General features: G+C 33.0%; 1 protein-coding gene across 1 annotated transcript; it reads right to left on the bottom strand.

Moving 5' to 3' along the window:
* Nucleotides 1–349: 349 nt before the first annotated feature.
* LOC143226304 (uncharacterized) lies at nt 350–21169 on the bottom strand. The gene is made up of 2 exons (XM_076457096.1): nt 20973–21169; nt 350–2757 (listed from the first exon to the last, which is right to left on the bottom strand). Exon 2 carries the CDS (start codon nt 2672–2674, stop codon nt 1868–1870), a length of 807 nt encoding a protein of 268 aa, XP_076313211.1. The 5' UTR covers nt 2675–2757; nt 20973–21169; the 3' UTR covers nt 350–1867.
* Between the last annotated feature and the right edge of the window lie 6783 nt (nt 21170–27952).

Here is a 27952-nt window from a genome sequence, read left to right as displayed (position 1 = left end):
TGTAGGCAGTGTTAAAGGCTTTAGTTTCAAGTTAGTTTAAAAACCGATTATGATTAACAACAGGAATTGCAAAACAAAAAGAAGCTGTATAACTGCTCACTCGTAATGTTATATTTTGTAAAAATTCACAGAAAACAAATTATTTAAACGATTTGGATTAGTATGAAACTACAATACGTAAACAGAGAATATAAATTACCATCTTACTCTTCTGATTTTAGGCTAATAGAGATGAAAATGTTTATTTATCAGGCGACATATGAATATATTTGTTTCTTCTTAATCGTTTTGAAAATATCGTCAAACTTTATTAAAAATAGCTCAAAATAAATCGGCAAGCGAGATATAGTTTATTTTGTATAAGACTGTTTATTTTAAATATAAAAACTTCAGGAATTACCTATGGTATCAAAATGTATGGAATTAATATAAAAAAAATAAATGTACAGAGTTATTATAAGGAACACATTCCATGTCTAGTAAACCAGCCCCATCTCAGACAATAACACATATTTACAAGTTAATTACCATACAAAATGTGATTTTATTGCTATGAAATGATAAAACTACCTGAAGATTTGTTACTGAATAAAGAAATATGTCAAAACCTCGTACGAAATATATATATATATATTAAACAAACGTCATAACATAAAGTTGCTTTAAATAAAGAGTAGACAATAAAGCTAACGAATATCGCTTTTATTTTCATCTAAACCTCTTTTCAAAATATTAGTAAAGAAACAAAATATCTGGAATGAGTAACACTCATTCATCTAATAAAATCTGGTAAAGCTACTAAAATATCAGTTCTAAAATCATCACACACAATCCATAAAAGCCTATACGTTTTCCTCGAATACATTTACACGATATCCTCTCCTATTAATAACTTCACGTAATGATTAGCCTAGTTTTGAAGTAATTTCCCCTTTCCTGCACCTCATTAAAATATATTCCAGCTAGTAATTTAAATATCCAATAATCTTAGCATTTTAAAAAGTAATTAAGTTTGTATAATATTATTATGTTATTTTCACTGTATTTTATTATTTAAAATCTTAGTGTTCAATTCAAGTATTATCATCTTAATAAAAACAAAAAGTGTCACGTGATGGTATTGTCGAGGCTTTCAGGATAACCCTATTATTTACAAGCGAACCGCTTTACGGCAAAATAAAAACAAATTAACTTCACTACCAAATTTCCAATACTTTGTACCTCATTATTTTCATTCGTTCTAATATTTGTAGATATTTATTGTGGGAAAATATTTCCAACAAAAACACAAGCTTAAATTTCATGTTCTAAATTAACTACTTCGCAATTATATGCTTTAATGAAATGTGATTTATGTTACCTATCAGAAGTACTGAGAATCTAAGGAAAAGCACACAATAAAAGAAATAAAAATTAATAATGATAATTACTACACGTGTCAATTTACATTAGATATATGAAAAATAAAATTCTGTTCCTATATTATTTGGTTTATTTAAATCCGGATAATTTCGAAATAAATTATTTTCTGAAAGTTATTACGAACAAAGCCAGATTGAGACCAAAGTGGACCCATAAGAAACTTTAGTTCTATTGGGCCCATTTTCTTCATAAGCCATTTTTTTTATGTAGAAGTCTAATATAATGCTTTTGAATACTAGTTTCCAACTTGAAAGAGGCAAAGGAGAATAGTAAAAAACATAACCACTACTCCGGTTGGTTACAAGTAACAATAACTAGTTTTTGAAGATAATTAGTTTCTCTAGGATTCTGCAAAAAATGGTAAAAATGTAAGAGTCTTACATAATCCATGCAATAATTCATTTCGTTTTGTAGTACAGCAATAAGTGTAAGCTAATATGCTCATTTAAGTAATTGTAACTCCTAAGATAATGCCAAGAATAACTCCAATTGTTACAACAGCAAGAATTATCCATAACACAATTAAGTGGCCTTGACAACATACTTTGTCTACCGTGTACTGATCTTCCACTTTAGAAGAGTACCCAGGAGGCGGAGTTCTCAATTTGTAAGGATCTCTCATAGGTAAGGGCTCCATTCCGACTGCTGGATACACCATTGGACGAGGACGCATCATTGGAGGTAAAAAGAGGGGAGGGATAGGAGCATTTGTTTGCAGTGGGGATGGGTGGAATGGTGGTGGAGGACCCATTGGCAACATCTGCATAGAGCCATGAAACATTTTCTTATCCAGCATTGGAGGTGGAGGTCCCGTGTTATATATTGGACCCCTCAAATCATATAATGACCCATATCGGCGCATTACATTAGGAGGAGGTCCGTGTGGATGCATTGAATGACCTCCGTGTACAGGGCATGGCTCTCCGTCCCAAGTAGCAATAGCTAAAGCAGGTACACTACGAGTAGAACGCAGCGTTCCCGATCGGAAAGGACCAGGATATCCGGCTGCTGGAGGTCCAACTGGATAAGCATCTGGAGAATTACTGATCATAGAAAGTTGTGCTATCTGGGATCGCTCTTCGCTTCTACTTCGAGCACCTCGGCTTTGAGCTCTTCGAGGTGGTTGTCGTACGATAGGAGCTTCATCGCGATCATCTGAAGACGACGACGTTTCAGAAGTGGAATAGGGTCTGTGAGGTGGATGAGACTGAGCTGTCCTTTGGAAATGCATGTCCCTCTGTCGAAAAGCCATTGAAACAGTCCTTATGTCACAGAAGCTGTCTCTGAAATGTTTCTTAATTTAGTTTTCGTTCTTCAGAGTGATCTAAATATGGCCTGTAAAAAATAATGACAATAATGATAAAGCTGTTGTGTTTAATGACACAAAACATTACATAACATGTTTTGAAACAATAGGAAAGACGCATCTTATCTATAAGACCAGGAATGGAGAAATATCCAATGAAATCCAGTCCGATATTAATGTCAGAATTGAGTTAGATAACACTTTCATCAATGGTTATTTCACAGTAGTAAGCATGATACTACTTGCACATACACGACACATAATAAATATAGTGTCACTTAGCCCCACTGGTGCTTCATATCAGCTTTTGATTAAACAAAGTAGCGTTTCCTCCGATATTAAAGAGTGACAGCTCTAGTGGTCACCATGCCCACCTTTTATGTTATCACTAAACGCCACAAGTTTAGGTGAAGTTACTAGCGGCAGCACAATTCAAACAGCATTCTCCGCAGGATATTGGGAGTATAATGTACTATTTCACGGCACCTCGTGCCGCATTCCCTTAAAGGGTCTGCAATGACTGTTCATTCATTCAGAATTGTACATCCTCGTACATGATCTTATAAATTAAAAAAACAATAAAAACAAACAGACAATGAAGTAATCAGTTTAGTAGAAGATTTAAAAACTTTGATGGAATGCAACTGCCTGTTGGAAAAAAAAAGAAGACACAATTCCAGCTTCTATACTTGAAGAAAGCCTCAATAAAAAAACAACAGAAATTTCGTCTTCTTTTCCGTTGCAGTTGCACTCCATTAAAGTTCTCAAACCTGTTTTATTTAAATTTCTATACAACTAGTTTAATAATGTGCTATAAAGATATAGTAGATAAAACTTGCAGCACATTTACCATCCGATCAGATCAAACCCAGCATTGTCCCTTTCCTAGTTTTCACTTGCGAAATATTGTTGTTAGTTACCTACAAGTCACTTACTGACGAAGAAAAAAAGGCAAGTTGTAAAGACAATTTATCACGCCTAGTGAACATCATAAAAAATATTTAACAACAACAGCAGATAAAAACATTCCAAAAACGGATAATAAAAATGAAACATATTGTTTCATGATGCGAGAATTGTACAAATGAATACTAATATAGAATTGATGGGTGAGGTATTTTTGAACTAATAAGGTTTGTGACTTAGTATTCATATGATCATAACTTTCTTCATTTGACCACTACTTCAGCAATAAGCACAAGAAGGTACTATTTACGTTTTATGGGCTAATTTGCAAGTAACCTAAGTTTAGATAAAGAAAAAACATTCAATTATTCCAGTCATCTCTTTATTATTTCTAATAACATAGCTTAAAAGCAAAGAAAAATGTATTAAAATATACATTAAACACCAAAATATTTTATCCTATTTTATAATTAAATGACATCTTAGCAACTACTACGTTGTGAAAGTGTAATTTTTATCAGTGTTATACGACTCATTTATATGATAAATCAGAATTAAGGTGAGGATTAATAACATATACACGGGCCCGGCATGGCCAAGCGTGTTAAGGCGTTTGACTCGTAATCTGCGGATTGCGGGTTTGAATCCCGGTCGCACCAAACATGCTCGCCATTTTAACCGTGGGGGCATTATAATGTGACGGTCAATCCCTCTATTCGTTGGTAAAAGAGTAGTCCAAGAGTTGGCGGTGATGACTAGCTGCCTTCCTTCTAGTCTTACACTGCTAAATTAGGGACGGCTAGCACAGATAGCCCTCGAGTAGCTTTGTGCGAAATTCAAAAAAACAATAACACACATGTTATTTATTCATTTCAACACCAATTATCTGCTATTAGTATTAATTATTTTTGCTTGAATGAACATTTCTTATCAACCAGATGAACTGGCGAACCAGAAAATTAATTTTATTGTTCTCGGAGCTGTCTAGCAACCATTTTGTTAACGAGAGAAGACGACGTTAGTAATTCTAAGAAATTAAGACTGAACGTTTTTTGTTGTTCTTGTTTGTTTTGTTGTTGTTTTTTGCGCAAAGCTACACAATGGTTTATTTGCTCTCCGTGCAATGCAAGAAATCGAATCCCGAATTTTAGAGATATAAACTCTTAAAGAAAGCTAAATATCACTTTATTAGACCTAATGTCAAGGAATGTCTATATTACAGGTTAAAATTATAGACTGTGGACGAATGACATTATTGTAAAATTACATATATATGTATTTTGGCAAAAGTCTATAACTAATACATATCAAATCACCGGTATGCCCTTTAACTTATAAATCAATAATTTAAACATTGGAACAGTAGGCTTTACTACTAGATGTACTTGCAGGAGGTCCCCGAAGTTATCCTGTTTCAAGTAAATTAAACTAAAATTGAAAGCAAGAAATATCTTTTTTTGAAGTTCATATGTCATGCTATGTTGTAGTCTACAGAGTGCATAATTTTTCTCGTGATTCATGACAAGCACACGTTTTACTTACGTCACAATAGTACAAATTACAATGTTAAGCGTCTCTTATGTGACATTATTTTAGTATCTACTGATAGAAAATACACTGCTGTATAATAGTACGACAGGTTAAAACAGGTAACCCCTTTCGAGGAATTAGCCTACATAATATTTGGGTATATTAATACAATACACAGAAGTTTTAGGAAACGTTAAGTAGTAAAAAATTTCGAACACGGAATACGAAGGTAATAGAACAAACACAGGCGATTGTTTAAAACAGCTTTTATTCATACAATAAGTTAAACGTGTTGTTGAGACTTTGTTTAAATTAACTAACTCCTACATTATCTATAGAACTTCTCAGGGTGCTAGCGAAACGTATTTTCACGAGCTATTGAAATAATAATATGACCATATTTAAGTCACAGAAAATGTCTAATGAGCCTTCCAGCAATTATAGATTACCTACGTTAAACTAACATTCCTATGTCACTTTTTGAAGGGAGATAAACTACTACTTGTGTCTATATCGTTCTTTGCTTCAGGAAGGCATAAAAAAACAGGGACAAGTGAGTAACATAGAAAATATTAATTGTGGTCTGTAACTTCTGCCAAATCTAGAGGATTAAGCGCATTCTGACGAGAGGTTTTTGTTTCTAATTTTTCAAGTTGTTTTGAACAGTACATTGTTTCATATATTCTGTGTGCTAATCGTAGTATTACCACAGTTATCAGAGTAAATTTTTGAACATATATATGTGGGTGCATAAGGGTTGTATATATATGTATATATATATATTTCTCCCTGAGAATAAGACCTCTAGAATCAAATATTTTTGATGATTTCATTTTTCATCTCGCTTGTTTTATCTATAACAGATAGAACTTGTAACACACCAGGTTTGTTATTTTACAGCTATTGCTAAAGGTTTCCCTGCGTCTTTTAGCTTGCACGCGTTTAACAGACGTGTTCCGCGTGAGTAAAGGCCTATTATATTTATAACCGTGATATAACTTTAGTAAACGTTACTGAGCGCTAATGCTCAGAGCAGAAACAAACAAAACACCTTTTCGAATTTTGTTTAGGAAAAATAGTTTGCAATCACTCGAGATTGATATCATATTTAAGTACACAGTACGAGAACTCTATTTGACCCTGATTGGTACAAACAGGAACATGTGTCTTCCACTGATATTTTGCGGTTTCAAACCTCCACTCAGAAGGAAAGATTAAACAAAAAACAACGGATATTACCTAAAAGAATTTTTATGAACTTAAAAAGTTAAGAAAAATACAGCTAAATCTTTAACCAAACGCAAGTTTTATCAGCAAACCCATTAAGAAAAAAAAACTAAAATAAGATTTCATAAGTTTTTTCCTTGTATGTATTAAAACACTCACAATATGTTTTATTTAGCCCTAACCACAGTAAGTAAAATTTTATGAGTTACGTTATAATGAAGTAAATTCCTTTAATTCGGTGGAATATTTATATAATATGTTTCAGCAATAAACTTGTTTTCTGTGTTAAATACTGCTTTATCCCTGTCATGAAAATTTTCACGAAATAGTGTGGGGGTTTCTTACTAAAGTCACACATGTAAAAACTTGTCCCCACAAACACTAAGGACTTCAAGACTGTCCTTGTACACCCACTTCTTTCCAAAGTAAAATTTTAAACCACCCTTTCCTTTTCAGGAAAATATTCGTTTCTACTCTAATTTAAAATACCAACCTCTACAACTGCCGATAACAACTCGTTCCGTTTGTCCTGTTATGGAAATTAAACAGTCTCTTTCCAAATGTTAAACATGTATTTTCTCACCTATTATCTTCAGAATATAACAAAAGGAAATATGATGTCTTATTGATTTTTCTCAACAGAAAATAAGATGCGAAATTTTAACCTAACCCCATAAGATAACCTTTTATCCCTGGATTAAACTAGCAGCTCTCCTCTGATTCCTTTTCAAAGAGTCAATATCCTTTGTCACATAAGGAGACCTGAATTGTTTATAATATTCGAAGTTAGACCAAACTAGTGACTTGTATAAAGAGGCAATTATTTTCTCTCTTTATAATCAATATATCTATAAACACGTTTGCTTTACTACTAGCAACAGAGTACTACTCCAGTGCCTTGAGACTTAACCACTATAACACTATTATCCCAAAGCTTTTTCTTTTCAGTCACCTTATAAGGCTGGTTCCCATTTACATTGAACGTGAAACCTAGATTGTGACAATTCAAATGTATTACTTTACAGTTAACGTAATATAAGGTTAACTCCCAAACATTTGTACGATTTATCAGTTGTTCGAAACCAATTTGTAGTGCTTTAATATCTTCACTGCAGCTTGAAAGGTTATATTTATCAGCACAATTTACTAATTATACCTCTAACAATATCACTAATGTAAATAAAAAAAAGGTCTAAGAATTGACCCCTGAAGTACTAGAGAAGTAACAAGGGTCCTGTTTAACTAGACTCCGTTAAAAACAATATTTTGCTTTTTCTAGTCCAGCGACGTTACAATCCAATTAACTATCTTTTCCACAAACCCCATCGTTATGGGTTTTTAAAAACTTTTGTTTAGTACTTTCTATAAAGCCTTTTGTAATCTTAACTGTAACAATATCCCTCGTCCAGATAATAAATAAGATTTTCGAGAAAAAATTAACATATTAGAGGGGGGATGGTAGGATTTCCGTTTGGTAAATCTAAGTTAACTGAATGATTTTGTAAGTCACTTTATTTAAACGTAGACGTATTATAAGTAACAATACATCTCCAGGCCTATCAAAAGACCCATCAAAACGAAGTGAGATTATTAGATATGTTATCTTTGACCTTCTATAAAACCCTGGGAAAAATCTCATCGGGCTGTGGCGCTGTATATACTTTTAATCACTTTCAATTCTTCTGTTTACCATAAGTGAACTAATATATATATATATAAGTTTCGATATTCTCAATACAATTCCCAGAGGCAGGAATATTGCTAATATTTTCTCCTATAAAGATAGAAGAAAAAGCCTCCACACACCTACGCACTTGCATTATAGTCACATTGACTTTACACGAGTATTCTGAAGTTACGCAAGAAGCTTGAAAAAAAAAATCATTTCCATTTTAATTGCGAGCCACAACAACATTGTATTTGTACAAGTATATTTAAGTATAATAAACAGCACTTAACAACATATCAATCATTTTTCCATACCATGGGTTCATACACATCTGTTAGCTCAACATGGAAAATGTTATGCCTTAAACAATTTCTTTTTGATGAATGCGTGGGTAGCAAAGCAAAACAAATCACAGGTGCTAATTTTAAAGCCCTTCTGTTCTTTTCATTAATTTCGTTGTTATACATCAAAAACCAGTGCAAATAACTTCCGTATCGCATTGTATTTTCTCATTCTATGTATTCAGGAAGAAACTTCTAATTCGACAAAAATAATCTTTTCGATCGTTCGTTTTCAATCTCAGAAACGTTTTTAACCAATGAAACACAGTAATGATTTAAGGTCTAAAATACTAATAAATTTTGAGCATGATATTTATAATTCGAGTAATAACCCTTTCAGTAGCATATCACTTATAAGTTTTACAAAACCTTTTGGTATTTCTCAGTTTTAGTAAGATATATTAAAGTATAAAAGTAAAACCAAATTTCGAATTTAATTTAAGCATAACCGATTCATCACCATTTCAGTTTAAAAGATTTGCTATGTTACATCATCAATCAATTTGTCATGAAAGTTTTAAAGTGTAATACATTAACTATGCGAGAAAAATTAACTTATGTTCCTTTCGATTATTGGATCAATGCTTTATAATTTTAGTTGTTATATTAACTGTATTAATCGCTCAGTAACTGTTTTAGTTTTAAGTTATGAATTTCTTTTTTTTCATCTGAAATACTGTTGCCGTCCTCTAAGATGTCCGAACCTCGTAAGATATTATTGGGTTTACGGCCGAAAATGGTTAATAGCTAGGATGACACAAGTGATGAAACATTATATTTTAATCTTTATGAGTAAGAATATGAGAAAACATATTTAAATATCTACATTGATTGAAGTAAGTAGCTTGCGCTGATCGGTTTAATATTAATGTACATGATGACTTCAGTATGAAGAAAGAAAGATGTTATCACTAAATACCATATCTTTAACATCTGTACTAAGCCTATCAAGATTTCTTTTCGGTAAGATGACACAAAAGGCTAGTTGTTATATACGTGTGAAGAGTATTTAGGAATGAATCATTAACTTATAATGACGTTAGAATCAAAAACTGAATGTCAGTGTAAAAGTTTAAAGGTGTGAGACGTCGCTTCAGATTTGAAATCTTTTTGGATACTCTGTAATTATTATATGAAAACTGAAAACAGATCCAAATCAAAGAGGATCTCGTATTATATGTAAGTAAAGATTAAAAAACGTCAAATAAGTTGTAGAAAAACTGAATAACGTAACCAGGGCAAGAAATTATCATAAAAATTAATCATAGAAAAGTGAACAATACAATAAAGGAAATTATCAGAAATTAATAGATTTTGAAAGAAGGTGAACAAATAATAAAATAGAGCATAGAGTACCATTCAAACTATTAAGATTGAGCTCACAGATATAAGAAACAACAACAAACGAATATTACAATTGTTACTATAGAGAAAGATATGAAGCTGAAAATTTCGATTGTTGAAGAGAAGATTGGGCCAACGTTACACCGGTCTATACATACATGTTGTCCAGAAGTTTGAGTCTGTGTAATATTGGTCAAAACACACACATTGTAAAAACTATAGACACCGATACCAGCAAAGCATTATCTCCAAAAAGGCTGTACTTATATATCATACAAGGGAGTATAAAGACAAGTAAATTAAGAGATGTTATTTCATGTTCAGTTGTGATAATGACATGAAGGAATAAAGACATTAACAGATAGGCACACAACGATTTATAAGCATAAGGAATTTTGTTATATATTCATGGTAGAATGTAATACGTGTTTCGAAAGAACATTGGTCTGTATTCTTTAGGTATAATCAGTATTAAGCTATACACAGTATACGTAACATTATGGAGACAACAGGATTAAGTAAGACAGAAGTAATGTCAATAGTTGACCGGATATAGTTAAAAGTCAAGTCTGGTCAACTGTGTGGGTAGTGAATAGAGCTTGCCAAATACGGTTTATGTTACTGGACCATTATAACGATTTAATGAGAGATCGTTAGCTTTGACGATTTCTGTAGTTTCTGAATATTCTCTTTCTTTCTTAGTTTTAGTTTGGTGTAGTAGGTGAACTTCATTCCACAGTATTTTGTGACTTGCTTGATACTGATGACATATCAGGGCTGATAGATACCTAGATTTCATCTCTACGAATGTGACCACGGTGTTTTTTGAGTCTTGTTTCTAAAAAGCGTGATGTTCGCCCTATGTATTTCTTGCCGCATTCACAAGAGATCTACAGATGCCCTAATTTTGCTTTTTGGGTATAGATTCTTTGCATTATAAAGCGTTGTGTGCCTACGTATTGATGTACTAACGTAATGTACTTCCTTCTCCAGGTAAACGTCCCTCGCTGGTACAGCAGTAAGTCTACGGATTTACAACACTAAAATCAGGTGTTCGATTTCCCTTGGTGGACTCAGCAGGTAGTCTCATGTGGGTACAGATAAGGATTAAAGACCTAAGAGAGGAACACATTGAACAACAATCAGTCAGCAATTTCGTGTTTCTGAATTTGATTTGTCACTAGTTTTATGATACATCCTGAAGACATTCCAGTACAAATCAGGATAATAATGAATGCACATGTGCACAGTACAACTTCCGCACTTTGTGAAAATTATTGTAACAGAACTTTACGCAACTGATTTAGAAGCGAGAAGACGAAATATTTTTTGGCAACTTTACCTCCTTCGGAATGAGATATCCTGCCTTAACATAACCAAACAAAACAACCAGTACAACAAACAGGGAAATACAAACGGCCACGAAGATCAGTTGCAATTGGCAAAAATTGAAATAACTAATGGATAAAAATAAGTTTGTTTTTCGAATAAAACTACCATCATCCATCTGGTCAGCAACTCTAAATTAGGAATAGTTTTGCCTAAACCTTAAAGGTTTCTGGCTGTCAGGTTCATGCCTCAAATAGAGTGCTGTTTGGTTAAAAATAGTATCAACCAGAATGAAACAAAACTTCGTTAAAACACATTTAGTGAGACATATAAATATATATAACATTAATAATACGCTTTAAATATAACAGTAGCTCAGCGGTATGTCTGCGGACTTACAACATTAAAAACCGGGTTTCAATACCCGTGGTGGGCAAAGCACAGATAGCTCATTGTGTAGCTTTGTGTTTAATTTAAAACAACAACAGTATAAATATAATAACATATATAATGCGATGTAATAACCAAATTTTTCGAATAGAAAAATAACATTAATAACTTCCCTAATAACATGTACACTGTTACTTCATGCAATGATATATTTGAAATTCGTAATGTTCCCTTTACGACAATTTTAACCAATCGTGTGCTGAAATTGTTCTTTGATTGACAAACCAGGTTCTAAACTTGAATTTCTTTACTTTCAACTCACGTTACAAAAGATACAGTTTAGCAACTTAATCTTGTTCCCAGAGACACAGTTGCTGTTTAACTAACGTACAGCGGTTACTGAAAGGGCAGGAGTTTATTCAAAGAAAATGGGTCAGGTTTCAAGTATCGTAAGCCAAAAAATGTTTTGTATTTTAATTGCATGTGTGCGTGGAAGGAAACCAATGGATACTGTGGGTTGCTCGTAATACACATAGGACAGAAACGTTATGTGAAGCAAGCAGATCCTTTGTTTACTGCTATTCCATCGATTTTATAAGTGCGTTTAAAATCTAAAACTAAGAAATGAATTCTTGCGTTAAACTCTTAACACCATATCACTTTTATTATTTGCTGTAAAGATACACAAGTCCCTGTGTGCCCTTCATTTTGAAGCTGAAAATTATTTTTTCCTTAATAACTCGCAGCAAGAAAGGTGTGAAATTAGGTGTGTCTTTTAATAGTTATGGACTGTTTCTATGAGTAGAAAGATAGGGGCTAGAGCGCATTATTCATAGGGGACACTTCAGTTTGGAAAACAAGCATCTCAGAAACAACTTGACACATGCTAAAGTTGATTAAGTCCCTCCACAGAATGATAACCACAGTATGGTACGTTATCACTCATGTTAATTGATGAACGGTCTCTACAAGTTTTTTGGAACACATAATAAAAATGTTGATTGTGTTTATGCAACAGATATGCTATCCTATTTACTTATTAGCTTATAAATCTTTGTCTACTTGTGGCTTTCTCACACGTTTCCATGTTTATTCCTGTGTTATGTAATATTGTAGCTCTGTAAACATTCATATCAGACATACTGTTGTTTTTCTGTATATGAAGGGAGGGTAGTGGGAGGTCCGTTTACCTAATTAATATTTTAATTGAATATTCATTTCAATTTTTTTATTTTCATACTTAACATACGTAATTATTTTTTTATCACAGACCCATTTTTTTTCCAATTTCCTTTTTATGGGATTATTTTCAATTGTATTACATTAAGTAATTTTCTAATATTCCTCCTCTTCACGAGCTACAGTTCCTTATTTCCATCTCTCGTATACTTTCCGGAAATCACTGTCATAACTGCAAAATTACTTTTGATGCCAACATAAGCACTTCCGTCTTCCTAGGGTTGGGGAACTATAAACACCTAAAACGTCACTACAGCTCACATGATTAATTTTCACACTACTTGCTCACTTAGAGCAAACCTCTAACGAAAGGTCTGCTTTTAGAAAGCGCTCAGGCTGATGAATTTCTTTAATTATGCACATACGCATCGTTGCACAAACATGTAAGGAAATGTGATGCTATAACTGTTGAAAGACTTTCAAATAAGGCCCGGCATGGCCAGGTTGTTAAGGCACTCGACTCGTAATCCGAGGGTCGCGGGTTCGAATCCTCGTCATACCAACCATGCTCGCCCTTTCAGCCGTGGGGGCGTCATAACGTGAAAATCAATCCCACTAATCACTGGTAAAAGAGTAGCTCAAGAGTGTGCGATGGGGTGTTGATGACTAGCTGCTTTCCCTCTAGTCTTATACTACTAAATTAGGGGCGGAAAGCGCAGATAGCCCTCGTGTAGCTTTGCGCGAAATTCAACCAACCTTCAAATAATATAATAAAAAGAAATAGATCCGAATGGACTTTAATGTCTTCTTACCTAATTTTATTTTCTAGTGTTACTTTGAAACCATTGTTGAATCTTATTAATTTGTGACTAATTAAAAAAGTAAATTTGAAGTGAAAAATAAGTTACTTTATTTATTTGTTTATTTGGTTCGAATTTCGAGTAAAACTATACATGAGCTATTTGCGCTAGTCGTCTCTAATTTAGCAGAATAAATGGAAGGCAGCTGGTCATCCCACCACCTACCCTCCACTCTTGGGATGTTGTATTATCAGCGAATAGTAGGATTGACCATCACATTATAGCATCACTACGGCTGAAAGGGCTAGCACATTTGATGGAAAGGGGATTCGAAACTGCGACTCTCAGATTGTAAGCCAAGCTTCCTGATATTCAGATTACAAGTTAGACGAGAGGGAGAGACACGTAGACATGTGTAAATAGATACGTTTTCATTTATTTTATTACTTTTAGTTTGATTTCATTATTTACTTCCGTGCGGTCAGCGGGCAGGTATTTTCTCGTACTTTCTGTGTTACATATCTCCTATTTTACGTCGTTCCGATAAATCTAAGTTTTCTTGCTGCCCTGAAGGTGATGATTAAGCTATACACCGATGACGTGCAACTTTAACCTTGGTTGAGAAAATTGTTGTACTTTGTTGAGCCTCGGGCGATGCTCTGGTTACTCTGAATGTACCCGAAGGTTCTTACTAAATACTTTGTTTTTGCTACTGATTTTAATGCCATGAAAACAACCTCAAATGAACGAGAAATTAGTTGAAGTTTAAATCTTGAAACTTCTGAGTGAATACCTTATTATATACACGTATATAAGGCATTAATTGTTTTCTAGCACTGCCAGACTGAACATAAGAAAGATTGTTATTATTTCTATCGGATTATATTTATCTCTGTTTTAATTTTCATCAAATACAGTAAGTTGGATTAAATTTAATTTTAGTGTACTCTCAACATCAAAATGTAATGTTTTGTTAGACATTGTCCATCTCACTACAACGATATTTCTGTTGATAGCACATGTTTTAAGGAAATAATACGCTCTCTGTAGAACACCAAGAATTTATGTCGAGAATTCTACATATATTAAAGTTTGTATTATGTTTGTTTGTTTGTTTTTGAATTTCGCGCAAAGCTACACGAGGGCAATCTGCGCTAGCCATCCATAATTTAGCAGTGTAAGACTGTAGGGAAGGTCAGCTAGTCATTACCACCCACCGCCAACTCTTGGGTACTCTTTTACCAGCGAATAGTGGGATTGAACGAACATTATAGCGACCCCAAAGCTGAAAGGACGAGCATATTTGGTGTGACGGTGTGAAAACTTAAGATCCGTTACACCTACAGACTTGTTTTTGTCATCGTACATGACATTCTGATAATGATACTTAGTCTCAACAAACATAGAATCCCAATCAACACCAGATAGATATCAAATTTTTTGCATGATCAAATAGGTAAACCAAATTAACATCTCGCATACACCGATATAATGTTTCTATTAAGAATACTTTAACGTATTTTACAGCATCATTAATATATGATTTTTACCAATCCATGCTTTAATTCCTTCAGGGTAATCACGGGATAACGCAAACTACCACAAAGTCAAGAAACCAATAACCTGTACACAAAACGAAAACTGTCTATTGATACTTGTTTAGCTGACTATGAACACTACAACGATTCAAAAGAGAAAAACAAGATTTAAAGGCTCAGCAGAATTTAAAATGTTTGACTGAGAAATGGAAGAAACTGAATAGTTATGGAAGAATCTTTGAAAAACATTGGTTGGGGTATTGAACCTCAGAAATTCAAGGACACTTGACATGCATGAATGGATCTTTGTAGAAATTTCCTAAGATGGTGAATCTCGGATATTTAGAGACACTTGGAAAAACATTATCTCGCAAAAAGGAAGCTGAACAAAAGCAACCGACTCAAGTGGAAATTATTACTATAGCTAATGTTTATTCACCACGGCCTTCTGGAGGATACACATAGTTTAAAGGCCTGTTTCACGTTAAACATGTGATCATATTTTTGCATGAAACCTTAAGACTAAGCTTACAAATTAGAGAATACAGTGCATTAAAAAAAGCAAAAAAATAAAAACTTTTCAAAAAGAAGTAAATATAGAAAGACTACATAACATTAATAGTCCCCAGTGGCTCAGCGGTATGTCTGCGGACTTACAACGCTGAAATCCGGGTTTGTGTAGCTTTGTGCTTAATTCAAAACAACAACATAATATTAAAAGCTCACGGTGTAGTAGATAGAATGTCCACTGACAAAAACAGGGTAAGTGAAACTCAGTTCTAATTCAATAGTCATATATATTCCTATATTATAATCCTTGGTTGTGCTCTTGTGTAAGGATGATGCAAATGTCATCCCTGCTATCTTGTTTCCATTGTTTTTGAAGGACTGATAGCAGCCGTCCACACAGTTATATCCTTTTTAAATGGTTTTGTCTTTACTTGTTTCCTTGTTTTATTTATTGTACTTTTTTCAATAGACATAGGAAAATTGTATTTATAACAAAATTTTGAATACAATGAGGTTCTAACTGTAATCTTTTTTCTCTATTTATTATTTCGCTATGTACTTATACTTTTTAAAGAAACATCAAATTTCTGCAAGAAAGCCAGCTTCAAGGGGTAGTGACAACAGCGTTTACACTAGATTTATAATTTTCCGATCAAAATCGGACACTCCTTTTGAAACTATATCAACTCAATAAAGTTATGACCGCACTGTTCTTAACTTATTACAACTGGGTGATATTTTTTATAAATTTTTACAGCTACATTATAAATAAAACAAATAAAATTTCCACAAAAAGGATATGTTTCAGATTTATCCAATAAAAACTATAAACAAAGAGGACCAAGTTTCTGAGTTTTTAAACAATAAAAATTACAAACAAGGAATAAGTTTCAAATATAAAACAATCAAAAGACAAAGTTTAAAAAATTGTTTATTTGTAGTGGTTGTTTGTTTGGTTTGTTTTGAATTTTGTGCAAAGCTACACGAGGGCTATCTGCGTTAGCCGTTCCTAATTCAGCAGTGTAAAACTAGAGGGAAGGCAGCTAGTCGTCACCATCCACCGCCAACTCTTGGGTTACTCTTTTACCAATGAAGAGTGAGATTGATGGTAACATTATAACGCCCCCACGGCTGTAGGGGCGAGCATGTTTTGTGTGACGAGGATTCGAACCCGTAACCCTCGGATTACGAGTCGAGTGCCTTAACCAGCTGGCCATGCCGGGCTTTTTGTAGTGAACAACACAAGAGTGTTGCAATAGAAAAGCAAGGCACTTTTATGGACAACTGTGTCTACAAAGAAATACGTTCCTCGCTGGTACAGCGGAAAGTCTACGGATTTACAACGCAAAACTGAAGGGTTCGATTTTCCTCAGTGGACTCAACAGATAGCCCAATGTGGCTTTGCTATAAGAAAACACACATATACAAATCAAAGAAATACTTCAATAAGATTTACTCTGTGATGTAATGCTGTGATGACAGCTCATTTTTAAACTAAAAATTCAATAATTTTTTTTTCCCATGGATGGTGAACATTATTGAACGTTATGTATGAGTGAATTCTTGTAGAACTTTCAGACAAATTCAGAAAAGAACGCAGGCCCAGTAGCTTTCTGTAAGAACTAGTAGTTTTACTTGCCCGGCAGATAGTTCTGCTAATTGGTATAAAATGAAACAACGTATAATATTCTAAAATTCTGATGACTTATTGTGATATATTTGAAATACCATTTCGATGAAGAATCCAAGCCATTGCTGACAGAGACGTAAAACAAAAAAACAAATCTGCATTGATAAGTTGAAGTTTTCAACTCTTCACGTAAGAGATCAGGAAATACGTATTATTAACTGTTTTAGTTTATTTTAAAGCTAAGCACAAAGCTACACAAGAGGTTGTGTTCTACCCCTCCCGGGTGGCCCGTCATGGCCAGATGGTTAAGGCGCTCGACTCGTAATCTGGGAGTCGTGGGTTCGAATCCCCATCACATCAAACATGCTCGTCATTTCAGCCGTGGGGTCGTTATAATGTTTCAATCAATCCCGTTGGTAAAAGAATAGCCCAAGAGTTGGCGGTGGGTGGTGATGCTTAGTTGCCTTCCCTCTATTCTTACACTGCTAAATTAGGGACGGCTAGCACAGATAGCCCTCGAGTAGCTTTGTGCGAAATTCCAAAACAAACAAACCATGAATATCTTTTGAAATTAATATGTAATAGGTAAGTTAAATCAACAACAACGACAAAGAATATGCGATGGATTAAAAGACAAACTTACCTTAAGAAAAATCCTCAGAATGTATACCAGGCAGACGGTAGCACTGCCTGGGTAGAGATGTCACGGATTGTTTATGGGAATTGTATTTTAAAATACCTCCTTAATAGGCCATCAGAACTTTACAGTTTTATACAGAGTTTCCTTTTATTACAATATTTATGTAATGATTGAGTTATCAGTAATAACGGCCTCAGAAATAATGTAAAAAGGAAAAATTAGAATTAATTAAAACAACCCTTCCTCTCCTGAACCAGTAAAAATAGAATGATTACAATATTCACGTGTAAAAAAAAAAAAAGAATAAACATTTTCCACCGTTGCAACATTACTCGTGTCATTATTACCGGTCATATTACTTTGATTATTTGTGTTTCGGCTCTCACTTTTACGTCTAATACAAATATATATTTATAGAAAAACAACTCTGAAACGTTGAGGATGGTTTAGAACCATTCTCCCGTAATAAAGGTACGTGTACAGGAATGCATATCCTCAAACAACGCCTCAAGCAGTAAGAAACACGTTTGACCTGCCTTCTTTCCGGACCCCGACTTTGTCGAAGCTTCTGCTACCTTAGACAAAGCATCCGGTACAAGTAGTTTTACACGTACTGCATGCGTCAAAATGCGTTACAGAAGAAACGCGGAAATAATTATAACATTAATGTAATCGTACACAATGACTTTTTGGAAAAACAGTTATTGCACTACATAAAATTGTGTTTTACAATGACTTAAAGTTATCATTCGTTCCACTTTAATATTTTTTAATTCAAAATCATTTCCAGCAATTACACCACAAACACAACTCTCAGCAGTGAATAATTGCTTCGTAACAACTTTGCTCTCGATGTGGCGTTGTGTAAGAAAAACAAACAAACTACTTTGCTATTGTTGGGTCCCCTGCTGGGCCAGAGGTTAAGTGTATGGATTTACAACGCTAAAATCCGTGATATGATTCCTCGAAGTATACAGAGTAACAGTTAACCCCAGGTATAACTTTCCACTAAAACCAAATTATCGTCGTCTTTAGTGAATTTATATCGTCCTAGAATTTAGCGAAATACGCATTTGCTTTCGTCCTTATTAACTCTGTAGGATCGACAGGTTTCTAAAATAAACATATCCAGTTCGATTTTTCTTAATCCATAAATCGGTCACTTTTCATACAGTATGCAAATCATCATTGGACTCGGATTTTGCCATAAGATGAAAGTCTATGCGTGAAAATTATAATAAAACTTAAAAAAGACGCCTAAAGCTTAAGCGATATCAAAGGATTTGTTTGTTTGTTTTTTTATTTTGCGCAAAGCTACACAAAGGCCATCTGCGCTAGCTGTCCCTAATTTACTAATGTAAGACTAAAGGGAAAGCAGCTAGTCATCAAAACCCACCGCTAACTCTTGAGCTACTCTTTTACCAACGAATAGTGGAATTGATCGTCACATTATATATAATATATTATTATAACACCCCCACAGTTGAGAGGGCGAGCATGTTTGATGTGATGGGGATTCGAACCCGCGACTCTCGGATTACGAGTCGAACGCTCTAATCACCTGGTCACGCCAGGTCGATTTGAAAGAAACCAGAAGTTTTAGAACCACACTGTCAAACAAGAACATCACTTTTCTTTAGATTTTATGAATACATATTAACTTCCTTAAGCGATTAACGTTCTTTCGAATTTAATACGAAAGCGATACGTAATTTTATATGAAAAGTATATACTTGGATGTTGTGACTAGGGGAACAACTGTGAAAGTTTTCGACATACACATTAATAGAATAGTAATGCAGGACGGCAGGGAGGCTTTAGTTAGTTTTCTTTTGTTGTTGTTGTTAAGCATAATACTACGCATTAGGCTATCCGCGTTCTGCCCATTACGAGTATCGAAACCCAGTTTGGGAGGGGAGCCTTGGAAATCTTGGGGCAGACCTATTCCAGTTCTTTCGCACAGTTTCGTTGTTTACCCCATTTTCACGACACATGTTTTAATATTTATACATTTATTATGGTTTGATCCAGGATTTTTGTTAGATCATGAAATCAAAATTCTTGAAAATGAATTACTTTCTTTGTTAAGTCTAAGGGTGCAAGTGTTTGGTAGTCCATGAAAAAGGGGATGTAACTCTCTCAGACTTGCCCATACATGCATGGCATATTTTCTTTTTGCAATGTCATGAATATCAAACCAAAAGTCTCTTACACTCTTCATGAAAAAAAAGAAACAGTGTTAAGAAAACAGAAGTATTTGTGGCGGACAAACCTTGTCTTTATATATACGTATATGTGTATCAAGTTTGGAACATTATATTGTGACTATGTGTTTGACCTCAGATGTTTTATGATGTCAAGATCCTCAAGTCAGAAAACGAGTATCTTCCCTTGTCAAATCTCTGTCGCCAAAGCTGTAACGAGTCTTCCCATCTTGAACAAAATATTAGGATTTTTATATATATTTTAATTGTGTGTTTGACCTGGAATTTTGTAATTTCAAGATACTCATAACAAAAGCAGGGTATCTCCACATCAAGCCTTCCTATTTGAAAGAAAATATTCTAATTTTGTCTTTTACACAATTAATAGTCACGATAAAGGCTTCCTGGGAACACTGTAATAATACTTAAATCTTTTACTCAAATAGGTTGGAAAGAGTTTAAAAGCAATGCTTCGGAGAGGACAAAAAAACAAACTCAAACCATTAAATGTAGATTGAATAGTATGGCACAGTTAAACATTCGGAAGTTAAAATTATAAAATAAACATTATTTACTCTTTTATAAAAAGAAAAAAAGAGTTCTATCATGGCCACTTGGATTTTTCTTGTTATACATTGTGCTTAGTTGTGTTTCTCTAGGATCAAGTGACGTCATCAATGTGGGTGAGCTGGAATAACAGGTTATGCACTAACTGGTACAGAAACTTCTAAATGTCGTATATGTGTGTATATAGTAGACACTTACTAAGTTTAAGGTTAAACCTAAAACAGCACGTGTAAGCTGGAAAATGTGGATAAGGTTTTCTATAAATTAGTTTACGTTATTTTACTGTAACGTAACTTTACGAATAATTCACTTACACCTATTTTATACTAATATTACTAGTAATACTAGCGTTACTCTGGAAGTAGTACAGAACAGGTCAGTCTTAAACTATTTTGAGTTTATATAACATTTATGTATAACACCACACCTAGCTCACTTACCTCATTAAATATACGTTTCGATTCTACCACATTCCTTATGTTTTGGATTATTAACGACTAAGAAATCACATCTGGCGAAAACCTCTTCTAAAACAATACCAATTACAACAGCTTTCCATACCAAATACAGTGACGTCTGTGTCAAGACTAAGCATGCGTCAGGTAAGTTAGTTCCCTTTTCCATACAGGTGAAGAAGGCCACATAAGACGCATGCGCATATAGTGCAAGAACTTTAGAGAGCTTTCTCAATAACGTATTTACAGTGCAATGACACTAAGCGACCCAAAGAACGCAGCATTGTATATTCGTTAGAAGTTTACCCTTGTGAAGTGAATTTTTATTACTCTAAAAGTAAAGAATTATTTCTTCAAAAATAAGTAATAGTTAATAAAACTTTATTATCGTTGATGTATTATTGTCGTTGAAATCACGTCAGCGACTAAAGCCAGGATTGTAGAAAACAAAATGGCGAAATATTGCAAGTTGCTGTTTAACGTTTATTCAATAAATTTGATTCTATACTACAACTGTGTAAATGTTAATTATATTGAAAGATTCCTATAAAAACACATATAGTAAATACAACCGGAAAAGTAAAACAAAATCCTTACACCATGAATTACTTTGAAACATAAAGTTTTTTCTGTCTATATTTTGTACATTAAATATATGTGAAAAATTAAAGCAAACTTAAAGCAAACAAAATCAATGTTAAGTAAAGTTATATTCGTAGTATTATGTTTCAAATAAGATGCATTAAGCATATATAAAAACAATGTATATTTTGTACGCTGGTTTTAATATTATCCATTTTCTGAAAATATTAGCTTCGTTTGCTCGGTAGAGTCCACATTGAGCTACAAATTGTGTCTACCGTCGGGAATCGAACTTTGGATTTGTATTCTCAAGACAGCTGGTGTGGATACTAAAACTTTAACGAAAATAACGTATAGAACAACGTTTTGACCTTCTCGGGTCAACTTAGGCTTACAAAGAGAGTTTGCAACTGGCTATTGCCGGGCACGTCTTAGGGACCAGAATGTAAACGGGTATGGGATTGTAGGGGGCATTGGAGTTAGATGTTAGGTTATTAATTAGTAGAGGTATGAAGGTGTTCCTTTATATTGGTTTAATTTTGGTTTTAGTGGTTGTATAAGTAGGACTTCTTTGATTTTGCGTTTATTTATATTTGTTTCCCTACTTAATATCTGGGTGTTTTCTGTGGTTATGTTGTGTTTATTTGATTTGCATTGTTCGAAAACATGTGAAGATGCATTTTGTGTTCTTTGAATATGATTTCTATTTTCCTGCTTCTTTTTCCAATACAGAAGTCGTGGCAGTTGTTACATTGTATTTTATAAATAATGTTGGTGTTGTGTTTCTTAGTGTGGTTTTTTTACATAGTATGGACTTTAGTTTTGTACCTGGTTTTTAAATACATTTAGCGTTTACTGGAATGTTGTGTTTTATAAGTTTTTTTTCTCAAATGTTGGTTGTTTTTTATCGCTGATGTCGAGAACATATGGTATGTAACAGTGTAAGGTTTTGTAGTTTGTTGTATCCTGGGGTTTATTATCGTTTGCTTATTGTTGATCTAGGTGTGTGTGTATAATTTTCCAAAGGTGTTTGAAGAAATATGTTGATGAAATGGTGTTTTATTTTTTTGACTTCGGGGATTGTATAATCCAGTATGGGTGATTTTTCTGTGGATTTCTGTTTTGAATTGTACATTGGTTCTTGTGATCTCGAGGTTGAGAAATGCTATTTGGTTATTTGTGTCGTGTTCACAATGTGTGCTTGACAACTGGGATGGTGTTGATTGCGTGATGTGCTATGTTGGTATTGCGTCAGACGTAACTTTTTGAATTTAGTTGTTGTTGTTGTTTTCAATTTCGTGCAAAACGACTCGAGGGCTATCTGCGCTAGCTGTCTCTAATTTAGCACTGTAAGGCTAAAGGGAAGGGAGCTAGTCATCACCACCCACCTCTTAGGCTATTCTTTTAGCAACGAATAATGCGACTGGCCGTCACATAATAACGTTCCTACGACTGAGAGGGTGAGCACGCTTGAATTTAGACCAGAAAGCTCAATTTTGTCTTGTGTAATTACAAAACATGCTACACATGTCTGAAGTATCATTTACAGGTTTTGTTGCAAACTCCATTCAAGATTTAAGATGATTTTTTTTTCCAGTAATGACTTTTTTCTTGCCATTCGTTCAAACAAGCTAGTTTTGTGTAGGGACCGCTATATTGCAAATGTGTGAACACTGACTTCCATCTAAAACATGGATCTTTGTAAATCTTTCAAAGTCACTATTTATTGGCTTCACAGTGGCATTCATAATCTGTTTACTGTTTGCTCGGTTGCTTATTTTGGAAGGGTGGCCTGATCTAGGTCATATGAAGCGCATTTCACTTCTTTACGATGGACTTCACTACATTGAAATGAATAATCAGTGACTACAAAATTATCTCGTAACCTTCTCCTCATCTGTTCTTCTTTATCTCTTTATTTCTTAGCTATTTGGAAAGCTCTCTTGTCTTCATGGTTGGTTTGTAGAATCACCATGTGAGTCTTAGCTGAACGATACATGTATTCTAAAGTCATGTTAAACCACTTTGATTACATACAAACAGAGATTATTATACTAATTGCGTGACCTTTCAAACTACTCTTTCGCTCCTTAACTGACATAGGGCTGCCGTAGCAAAGAGGGTGAATACTGAGGCATTTGAGAATATTCTAATTTTCTTTAAAACTCTAACTTACATAAACAATATCAGCTCTTTTTGCTTTCTTAGTTTGGAGTATATTGCGTAGATTATTAATATAAAGTCCCGGTTGAAAATTTTATGATTGGAATCACAGACGGCAACAAAATGTGGAATCTTTTCAGAAAGGTGAATACTTTTGAAAGGTGTCATCTGAGAATAAGTGTTATTCTTTATCATTATAAGATTATCAATTGCAATGAATATTGCAACATGTCTGAAACAACATTTTAAAATCTCACATGCAAAAAAAAACCAACAAAAACAAACAAAAAACTTTTCAGTTCTAACTATAGTTTTGCTTGTTTCGATTATTTGCGTAAAGCTACACGGGGATTATTTGTACTAGCCATACGCAAATTTAAAATAACAGACTAAAGCGGATGCTTTAGTGATTTTGCGGCCAATAAATGCCAATTTGGGGGTTTAATTTGTCCATAATCACGAAATATTTGTAGAAACTGGTGCGAAGATATAATCTTCAAAATGGCAATAAAACCATTAGTAAAGCTTGAGCACAAGTATCCAAAATATTTTATTTCTTCTCAACGATTTCCCTTTGGACAGCTGTAAATTTAACAGACTTTCCAAAGCTTAAAACCGGGGCTCGATACCTATCAGTGGACAAAATTCAGATAACCCCTCGTATAACTTTGCATAAGGAAACCGCAATAGCTTATTTTAAATAAAATTGTTTACCTGTACTTCAATGTTATCGTACCTTTTATTTGAATACATAAAGGATAAATACATTAAAATAATTATGGAACTTACAACTTTACGTTTTGATAAATCATAAATTCTAAAGGTTTAAATAATTAAAATATGTCAAAGTGATCAGTAAAGCATTAATCTTTTAATTTACTGCTCAGGACATGGTGACTTTCGTTCCCTTAATCTTACGCCAAGTGAAGATTTTATAAACATTGAAACTGATAATTTTAAATATGTTTCTTGTTATTTTGGTTGCTGTTCGCAATATTTAACATAAATATGATTTAACTATTTTTATTTAGAACTTCAAATTATTTTAAAATGTTCTTTGCGCCATGTCTTGAGTCGCAAGATATAAACTTTCTCATAAAGTGACATTCTGAAGTGTGATATTTCTCTCTCACCTTCTCACTCTTTCACACATGTAATATATATATAATAAAAAATAAAGGAAATGTGGTTCATAGTGTAATCTAAAAATACAAAGAGAAAATGAAAGAGAGAGGAAGAAAAATTGAAAGTAAAGTTGTAAAATAATAAAAAGTAAAATAGAGATAATAATTGTGAAGATTTTGAAGTAAAAGAAGAAGAAATAAAAATAATTCATATTGTAATACAAGAAAATGGAGAATAAATGGCAAATACAGTAACAAAACTAAATGCAATCTTATCATAGATGTGGTGCTTTAGGAGATGAATATATTCAAAATCATCAAAAATACAAGGAAAAATAAACGAAAGTTTTAGAAAAAGAAACTTCGATATGATGGAAGATATAAGAAATGGAGTAAGAAGAGAGATATTATATGAAAGACCTACGATCTTTAAAAATATGACAGAGTTCCGAAACCTTTTAGGTCACAAGGATGAGAGTTTTGAAAATTGTTAATTTAGCATAAAATAACTTACAAAAAAATAAAATACGATTGTTATCAAAAGGTTTAATATTTACATCCACAAATAAACCTAACGAAAATATATATACAACTGCCAGAAGATATATATGAATCCAATTAAAATGTAAAAAATATGTTTATGAAGTTTCAAATAAAGATATTTCTTAGTAAAATGCAAATCAGATTTGGATCCTGTTTACAGAATAAGCTTGAAATTATAGCTAATCTGTGAAAAATTGAATATATTGTTACTGAAAAACATGAGAAGAATAGATTCACTTTAAAGGAACGAAAGGTATTTCAGAAACTTAAAAATTCTAATTTAGTGTTTCAGAAAGTGAATAATGATAAAATATAGGAAATTATGATCAACAGATCTACACTTAGATGGTTTATGAAGATTTAAATGATACAATGGTTTAACAAAAAATAGGAAGTTTAAATAAACTGAAATGCATAACTTTCGTGAAAGAAAAATTGAAGAGTTTCGTTAATGAGTTTAAGGTGATGTGAGTAAAAAAGAAGAATATTTTATTTTAAGTAATTCAGTAATTTGATACTTTTATATTTTTTCTGAGATCCATAAAAATTAAAAGATATTATTGAATTATTGTTGGAAACGAGAAGTGTATATATTTATATTGGAAAACCTTCCTGTATTTCAAGGATTTCTGATCATGTAAATAACCTTTTGGAAATGTTAAACTCTATTTTATCTCATTTTCCTAGTCTTAGTAGGGACGATTTTGAATTTGTTGAAAAAATTACCAATGAATTTAAAAGAATTTTGTTTGTCAGACATGGTAATTCTGTGTCCAATTGCTGAACATGACTGGGGACTTAAAGCTGTGGAAAGTTTTTGGGATAATACGAAGAATTGATTGATCTGAGCTTTAACGAAGGTTTATCTTAAAAGTTTTTTTTTGTTTGTTTAACTAATGATGAACAAAACTTTCGTAAACTTTCTAGTATAGCAATGGATACAAGAGTTTCCCCAACTTATACTAATAACTTAAGAGATTTTTGAATCACAGAAGTTAAAAATATTGTCATTTATTTAAAAGACAATTTTGTAGCTCATATAAAAACTTTTTTTGCAGTTCTAGGAACTATTTTATATTTTAGAATGTTTAATTTGTGATGCAATCTTTAATGGTGAAACAAATAAGTTAAGATTACGGATAAATTTCTTGTTAAATGTTGCGAAAAGTCTACTGTATGCCAGCACACATTTTAATGAATGTGTTTTGAAAAAAATTTATTTTAAAAGAACCATATTTTCATGAGTTTTTTTTCAACACGTAGAGTAAAACTTTAAAGATTGTTTTTCGAAAAATATCTAATAATGTTTTGACACCACTTTAAGTAGATAATAGTAAGAAGACAGAAGTAACTGAACAGAAATTGTGAAAACCTTGAAAACTATACTAAAAGTTTAGAGAAAATATAAAAAATTACGAGTACGAAATTGTAAAGTAAATAAATTGCATTTCTATGATAAACTCATAATTATAACAAAAATATAATTACAATAATATTTTAGTTTAAAATAAAAAAGAAAAGTATATTGACTATTTTATTTGGTTTTTAGCATTTTTAATGTCCTTAATTTATACATGGAGTGTATTACATGTTCATGTTTATATAAAAATAAAGGTATTTTTATTATAGATTCTCAATAAAATTATATCCTGAAGAGTGGCCTTTGAAGTCACGAAAAGAATTGGAGAAATTAATAAAGAAAAGAAAAATAGAATAGTCTGATGTTCTATTGTTTTTTTATTCATATCGACAAGCGAATGTCGTAAGTGATTTAGTTTTATATATATGCACGAAGTCCGGCATGTCCAGGCTGGTTAAGGTCTTCGACTCGTAATCCAAGGGTCGCGGGTTCCAATCCCGTTGGCACCAAACATACTCATCCTTTCAGCCGTGGGAGCGATATAATGTTTTGGTCAATCCCACTATTCACTGGTAAAAGAGTAGCCCAAGGGTTGGCGGTGAGTGGTGATGACTAGATGCCTTCCCTCTAGTCTTAAACTGCTAAATTAAAAAATTTAGCGCAGATAGCCCTTGAGTAGCTTTACGCGAAATTAAAAAAAGTACGAACCTTTGAGAGATAATTATAAAATACTACTTAATTTTGTTACAACAGTGTTTTTCCTGATTTTACTTGTACTTTAACATTCAAAGCAGAAAATATATGAAATATTTGTCCTTATTTTTCTACTTAGTTATTGTAAAAAAAATGTAGTGATAAATACTTTCGAACTTGTGTGTGTGTATTTCGTAAAGCCACGTTCTTATAAGTCCGAATATTTAGCTCTATCCCACTGAGAGACTTTGAACTTATATTCAGACATTTAAAATTTCACTTGATTATTAAATTTTAAATAGATTTATACATTTATCTTCAATTATATTATATCTACTTGTTTAATATGATTAAAAGTAATGTCTAACATTTCGAGACCTTGGGATTTATTTTACCCATTCTTTTTAATAGGCCTTTTAAAGAATATTATTAATTGGCGACTATAAGTTGGTTAGAAATTTCAAATCCCTGTTAGTATATCAGATAAGAACTTTAAGCTT

This window comes from Tachypleus tridentatus, chromosome 9 (assembly GCF_004210375.1).
Source record: "Tachypleus tridentatus isolate NWPU-2018 chromosome 9, ASM421037v1, whole genome shotgun sequence".
In the NCBI taxonomy this organism is placed as follows: Eukaryota; Metazoa; Arthropoda; class Merostomata; order Xiphosura; family Limulidae; genus Tachypleus; species Tachypleus tridentatus.
Note: the sequence above shows the minus strand (reverse complement) of the source record. Positions and strands in the feature narration are given on the sequence as shown.